The sequence below is a fragment of the Podarcis gaigeae genome (assembly GCF_964106915.1).
Source record: "Podarcis gaigeae genome assembly, chromosome: 4".
In the NCBI taxonomy this organism is placed as follows: Eukaryota; Metazoa; Chordata; class Lepidosauria; order Squamata; family Lacertidae; genus Podarcis; species Podarcis gaigeae.
This window is the reverse complement of record NC_139677.1, coordinates 105,331,666-105,339,071: the sequence shown is the minus strand read 5'-3', so window position 1 is coordinate 105,339,071 and position 7,406 is coordinate 105,331,666. Positions and strand designations below refer to the sequence as shown.

At 46.1% G+C, this 7,406-nt stretch overlaps 1 protein-coding gene across 1 annotated transcript; it reads left to right on the top strand.

Annotated features, from left to right (window-relative positions):
• The first annotated feature begins 1,711 nt into the window (after positions 1–1,711).
• On the top strand, positions 1,712–4,561 carry LOC310843659 (olfactory receptor 51E1-like). Its single transcript, XM_083737295.1, has one exon. It carries the CDS (start codon positions 2,936–2,938, stop codon positions 3,875–3,877), a length of 942 nt encoding a protein of 313 aa, XP_083593421.1. The 5' UTR covers positions 1,712–2,935; the 3' UTR covers positions 3,878–4,561.
• Positions 4,562–7,406: the final 2,845 nt, after the last annotated feature.

Here is a 7,406-nt window from a genome sequence, read left to right as displayed (position 1 = left end):
GACCCCTCCCAGCACACAGTGAGTCAGGCTGAGAATCCTCTCTGACTACCTGTCTCACGTTGTGAGGCAGCACATGATGTAAACAGCACCTGCTGTTTCCTGCCAGCGTGGCTACTGAAATCCCAACAGGGCATGTCTTCCCTCTGCTCTCCTCCTCCCAGAGGCCATTCCTCCTCTAGTCACCGCTATGGATACATGACCATATTGTCTGTCTCCAGGCTCTGCGGTCGTCTGTGGACTGTATCTCTCTTCCCTCACCCAAAGGAATACCTGAAAGATGGATAAATAGACCCAGGAAGTGAGGATTGTGTGTGAAGCCATGGCATGCAGGCAAAAGGGTCTGGTGTATTTGTTTCAAGAAACAGTGAGAGGAGGTGAGTATGCCTTGATTTTGGTGGTGATATTTCTGAGCAGAATTTGTGATCTTGTCATGTTTTAATTGGATCTTGAATTACACAACGGAGGATATCTTCATAGAAGTTGGAAGGTCCAGTCCAACCCCCTGCTGTGCAGGAATCTCAGCTCAAGCATCCAGGACAGATGTCCATTCAGCCTCTGTTTAAAAGCCTCCAAGGAAGGAGAGCCCACCACCTCTTGTGGGAGTCTGTTCCACTCTCAAACAGCTCTTACTGTCAGAAAGTTTTTTTCCAAATGTTTAGTCAGAATCTCCTTTCTTGCAACTTGAAGCCATTGGTTTGAGTCCTCCCCTCCAGGAACAGGCATGTTCCCTCCTCCATGGGACAACCCTTGAGATATTTGAAGGTGGCTCTCATATCTCCAATCAATCTCCTCTTTTCCAGGCTAAACATACCCAGCTCCATCAACCGTTCCTCATAAGGCTTAGTTTCCAGAACCTCCTCTGCCCACCTTCCAGCTTGTCAACATCCTTCTTAAATTCTGGTGCCCAGAATCGGACACAGTATTCCAAGTGTGGTCTGACTAAGGCAGAATAGAGTGGAACTACTACCTCCCTTGATCTGGACACTAGACTTCTATTGGTGCAACCTAGGTAAAGGTAATGGGACCCCTGACCATTAGTTCCAGTCATGGCTGACTCTGGGGTTGCGGCGCTCATCTCGCTTTATTGGCCGAGGGAGCCGGCATACAGCTTCCGGGTCATGTGGCCAGCAGGACTAAGCTGCTTCTGGTGAACCAGAACAGCATATGGAAACGCTGTTTACCTTCCTGCAAGAGTGGTACCTATTTATCTACTTGCACTTTGACGTGCTGTCAAACTGCTAGGTTGGCAGGAGCAGGGACCGAGCAACGGGACCTCACCCTGTTCGAACCACCAGCCTTCTGATTGGCAAGCCCTAGGCTCTGTGGTTTAACCCACAGCGCCACCCGCGTCCCTTGATGCAGCCTGTTGTTGTTGTTGTTGTTGTTGTTTAGTCGTGTCCAACTCTTTGTGACCCCATGGACCAGAGCATGCCAGGCACTCCTGTTTTCCACTGCCTCCCGCAGTTTGGTCAAACTCATGCTGGTAGCTTCGAGAACACTATCCAACCATCTCGTCCTCTGTCGTCCCCTTCTCCTTGTGCCCTTCATCTTTCCCAGCATCAGGGTCTCTTCCAGGGAGTCATCTCTTCTCAGGAGGTGGCCAAAGTCTTGGAGCCTCATGATTGGCAAGGATCTGTCCTTCCAGTGAGTACTCAGGGCTGATTTCCTTAAGAATGGATGGGTTTGATCTTCTTGCAGTCCATGGGACTCTCAAGAGTCTCCTCCAGCACCATAATTCAAAAGCATTAATTCTTCGGTGATCAGCCTTTTTTGCTGCTTCATCCCACTGTTGACTCATGTTAAGCTTGTGGTCCACCAAGATCCCTAGATCCTTTTCACATGTACTGCTAGTAAGCCAGGTTTCCTTCATCTTATGTTTGTGCATCTGGTTCTTCCTGCCTAAGTGCAGAAGTTTACATTTGTCCCTACTGGAATTCATTTTGTTAAGGTCATTTTGAATTCTGATTCTGCAGCATTAGCTACCCCTCCCCGTTTGGTGTCATCTGCAAATTTGATGAGCATCCCTTCAGTTCCTTCATCCAAGTCATTTATAAAGACGTTGAACAACAACAGGCCCAGGACAGAACCCTGCAGCACCCCTCTTGTCACTTTCCCCAGGATGATGAAGAACCATGAAGGAATCCTGTTCAGGTTTAGACTGTCAAATCCACCTAACAGTTACCCTGTTCAGCCCGCATTTTACCAGCTTCTTCACATAAATATCACAGGGGACTTTGTCAAAAGCCTTACTGAAATCAAGATACACTATGTCCACAGCATTTCCCTGATCCACCAAGTTTGTAATTCCATAAAAATTTTAAAAACAAACAGATTGGTCTGGCATGACTTGTTTTTGAGAAATCTTAGTAATCACAGCACCCTTTTCTAAATGCTCACATACCAACTTGAATTATCTTTTCTAGGAGCTTCTGTGGTATCGATGTCAAGTTCACCAGTCGGTAGTTACCTGGGCCTTCCTTTCCCTCCTTTCTGAAGATGGGGACAACATTTGCCCACCTCCACTCTGTAGGGACATCACCTGTTGGATGACTGGGAGAGTGGTGACGGCTGTATAGTCAGATCCAGTTGGCAGCACTGCAGGGTTGTTGTGCAGGAGATGGGCCAAAAAGGGGTGTGAGGAGCTCTCCCGAGGCTGCTCTCCAACTTCTCCACAATGCATAGAACCACATATTCTGTAACGTTCTCAACTGGCTACACAGTACTACCTGAAGGGGGAAATGATTATTTATTCAATTAATATACAGCCCTTTATCAAAAGATCCCAGGGCAGTGTGCAACATTAAAAACACATCAATGATAAAACATAGTAAAAAGCATACTGAAAGATAATAATAAATTAATACAATAAAAAAGAATACCCGCTCCTTGTGTTTCAGTGCTCACTGAATGCAGAAGGAACACAGAGGCACTGACCATGTCCTCTTTCCATCAAGGCAACGTCACCACTGCCATGTTCATTTTAGTCGGCTTCCCAGGCATGGAAGCATCTCACTTCTGGCTGGCTTTCCCCCTATGCTTCCTCTTCCTGCTGGCCATCCTGGGCAACTGCACCATCATCTACATCATCCAAGCGGAGCGCAGCCTCCACGAGCCCATGTACCTCTTCCTCTGCATGTTGGCAGCCATTGACATCATGATCACCCTGTCCACCGTGCCCAAGATGTTGGCCATATTCTGGTTCAGATCCACCAGCATCGCCTTCGACGCTTGCTTGGTCCAGATGTTCTGCATCCACAGCCTCTCTGGAATGGAATCCACCATCTTGCTAGCTATGGCTTTCGACCGCTACATCGCCATATGCTACCCACTGAACCACTCGTCTATCCTCACCACGCCCAGGATAGCTAAAATAGGACTGGTGGCCGTATTTCGTGGAGCAGCCCTGATGGCCCCTTTGCCCGTTTTCATTAAGAGGCTGCCCTTCTGCAAGTCCAACGTTCTCTCCCATTCCTACTGCCTGCATCAGGATGTCATGAAGCTAGCCTGCGCCAGCATCAAGGTTAACATCATCTATGGACTCGTGGTCATCATTTTCGCCATCGGGCTGGATTCCCTGCTCATCTCCTTGTCTTACTACTTCATCCTGAAGGCTGCCCTGAGTTTAAGCCAAGAGGCACGCATCAAGGCTCTTGGGACGTGCCTCTCCCACATATGTGCTGTCTTCCTTTTCTATGTGCCCTTCATTGGCTTGTCCATGGTTCACAGGTTTGGTAAGACGCACGGCTCCAACATCCATACTGTGATGGCCAATGTCCACCTTCTGGTGCCTCCAGTGCTGAACCCAATCGTCTATGGGGTGAAGACGAAACAGATACGTCACCGAATAGGGCGGGCATTTTGCAGAACTAAGTGCTGATAAGAACTTACTTCAATTAACTTTTTTTTAAAAAAATAAATCATTCCTTTATCAGTTCCAACATCATGAAGCATATGGTGATCCCTCTGCAGGATGTGGGATGTCTCTCCGATGAATCATCGGGTACAAGCTCCCATCTCCTGCTCCCTCTATTTTTCTTCTTCATGGATATTTTCCTCCTCAATACTAGAAGCATGGATGTGTCAAGAAGACCCCTTGCTATGGTGATTTTGAGCACTACAGATGACAGTCCTTGTTCTGCTCCATTTCACCCCCAAGTGGTTGCGAAGATCCTTCTGAAGATTCCACACTGTGAACTTCCATAACCACCCAGATCTAAGGAATCCTTCTCTATATATGGGCTCATTCCTGGTCCATTTGGAAGACCCAGTACAGTTTTCTCTTACTGGCCACCTGTCAGGGATTCTTCAGCTGTGACTCCTGCATAGCAGGGGGTTGAACTCGATGGCCTTTAGGTGAACTTCCAACTCTACAATTCTATGATTCTGTGACAAGGAGGTTTGGAGTGAAGTGCCATCGGCAGGTGTTTGACAACCTGCTCTTTCTCTCTGTTTCACCAGAATCAAAAGAAGAAGTTGAGGTATCAGAGTGGTGCCTGGTTCAATAAACTGAAGCTGAATCTTGAAAATACAGAAGCATTCCGTGTCCTAAGTTATTGAATCTGGAAGGAGATGACACACAGATGATGATGATGATGATGATGATGATGATGATGCTTACCAGTTTTCTGTTCCATCGGAATCAGGAGAACTAGTTGATGTTATTTAGTGATCTTGAAAAGACCTGTCATTTATGCTGAGTGGCTTCCTTTTGTTGTTGTTTTACCTTTGTTTGTGCTTTAAATTAGAGGCTACCTCGGCAGTAAATGCATGTAAGCAGGAACTTGGTCTAGATAGCAGAGGAAGTTTACAGTGGATTCCAGAGAAATTCTACCCAGCTTCTGATGAAGGCTAGCATTTTCATTCATTCATTCATTCATTCATTCATTCATTCATTCATTCATTCATTCCATTTATGTCCCATTCAGCTCAGAGTGTCCTCCAACAGTTATTATTATTATTATTATTATTAGTCCCATCCTTTAGGAACGCACAATCTAAGACAATCAAATGGCTGGGGGATAAAATAGGGCAAATGAAATTAAAAAGACTTAGAAATGATAAATCTATCCTCTCAAAACTAACCCAAAGCCCCAGGGTAGCAGAGCTTGCTGTCAGGTGCTGCTGACCATACAAATTTTCCTGACAGGGGCAGTGGTTCTTTTAGGATTTAGAAGCAATGGACACACTGCTGGGTGAAGGCTGAAGATTCTTTATTAATGCAGAGAAAGACTAAAGCATAAAAGTGAAGAACAAGACCACAATGCTTATGTCCCTCTTATTGCTGGGAACCCCTTGAGCAGCAATGCAGACTCCTCTGCATTCTGGGTGTGCACTGAGGTTCAAAGATGCAGGGCTTCTCTTGGGATGACTATACTGCCTTCATCTCCTGGACCTCAAATTATCCTTGCACATCAGATTGATGCGTTAATCACACCTGTGGTGAGAATTAGACAACGGCCCACCGGTTCATACATTCTTGCACACATGGGTGAGTCTGTGGCAAGAAACCAATATAGATGACTGCATTTACCGTATTTTTCGCTCCATAAGACTCACTTTTTTCTTCCTAAAAAGTAAGGGGAAATGTCTGTGCGTCTTATGGAGCGAATGCGTGGTCCCTGGAGCCGAATTGCCCAGGGGCAAAAAGCAGATCATGCTCTTTTTTTTTGAAAGGGGGAAAGGGTTGTTGAAAGGAAGCAGCTGATCATTTGCCGGTCGGGGAGAGAGATAAGGGACGCTAGAGATAAAGGAGGCTGCCTGGGAGGGGGAGGTAAAGATAGCAAACTTGTAAAGTGGGGAAACAGGAAGACTAAAGCAATAAGGAGAGAAATTAGAAGAAAAGGAGGAGCAAAAAACTGCTCCAGCTAAGGAAAAGACACTAAAGCAAACAAGAGGGAAGGGAGTGTTGAAAGGAAACAGCTGATCGGTGGGATCGGAAGAGAGATAAGGGATGCTAGCGGAGGCTGCCTGGGGGGGAGGTAAAAGCCCATGGATCCTCAGGATTTTTACATTGGGTCACCCCCAATTCACCATCAGATCACATAGCATGTCCGTGGTTACAGCCTGCACCAAAAAAATCACACATCCACTGTTTCCTGGGGCCGCAAAGGTGCAAAAACGTGGTTACAAAGCACGGATCCACATGGATTCTCAGAATTTTTGTATTGGGCTACACCAAACTCACCATCAGATCACATGCCTGTGGACACAGCATGAACCACAAAAATCATACATCCACTGTTTCGTTCAGAATATTTTTTTTTCTTGTTTTCCTGCTCTAAAAATTAGGTGCGTCTTATGGAGCGAAAAATACGGTATACTTTTTTTTTTTTTGCAAAGATACGGGATGTGGTGGCAAGCAGCCAGTACAGAACCATCCCAGGTGCTCCCTTAGTCAGCTGGTGGGACATACTTAACTCAGGACATCCTTAACTTGTACAGAAACAGACATACGGACAAACATAACTTGCTAGTGTGTGAGGAAATATTGAAGCTGAGAAATAGCGAAGAAAGCAGCAGAAAGAAGCATGGCTGACCACCAAAAGACTGTCAGGATCGTCCTACACGCAAGTAGGCATCTGATAGAGACACATGCCCGACTTGCATGTTCTCTCCCTCCTGGTTGGTTGTTTGGGAGCTTCAAAAGCTTTCCCCGGGCCCGAACATCACAGTGACTGATACCAAGAGGCATCAGCGCACTTAGGAACAGCAGAGTGTTCACGTAACAGACTCAGCAGCTCAGCATTTTGGCTAATCTACTTTATTTACATATAACACACTCAGAGCATTCTGACTCAGCTCCTTCCTCTTTCTCATCAGACAGCAAAGAAAGAAAGACAAAGGACAAGAGTCCCACATCACGGAAACACAGTACAGTGGTACCTCGGGTTAAGTACTTAATTCGTTCTGGAGGTCCGTTCTTAACCTGAAACTGTTCTTAACCTGAAGCACCACTTTAGCTAATGGGGCCTCCCGCTGCTGCTGCGCCACCTGATTTCTGTTCAAAGTTCTGAACTATTTCTGGGTTAGCAGAGTCTGTAACCTGAAGCGTGTGTAACCTGAAGCGTATGTAACCCGAGGTACCACTGTAATCCAAACATCCTGTCTCCCTCAGTTCCCACACTGTGGAATGAAAACATACACTGTCATGTGATAAAAAACAATCCCATGACTGCAAGCACGGGGCAAGAATCCTAGCAAAGACTCGGGCAAGCTGGGTACAAAAGGACGAAGGGTGTCATACCACACAATGCTAACTCCTTGATATCACAATGGTCTTCCAATACACCCAACCCACACCATAAATAACCATTCTAATATATCAACCAAATGACAATAATTCAGCCAGCTGCTAAATGCCCACTTTGCTCTTTGTTTTGATTGTTTCCTTTCCTTTTGGTCCAGGA

Bases quoted from the DNA above. Each gene is read 5' to 3' on its own strand.
- LOC310843659 (XM_083737295.1), top strand. From the start codon at position 2,936: ATGTCCTCTTTCCATCAAGGCAACGTCACCACTGCCATGTTCATTTTA.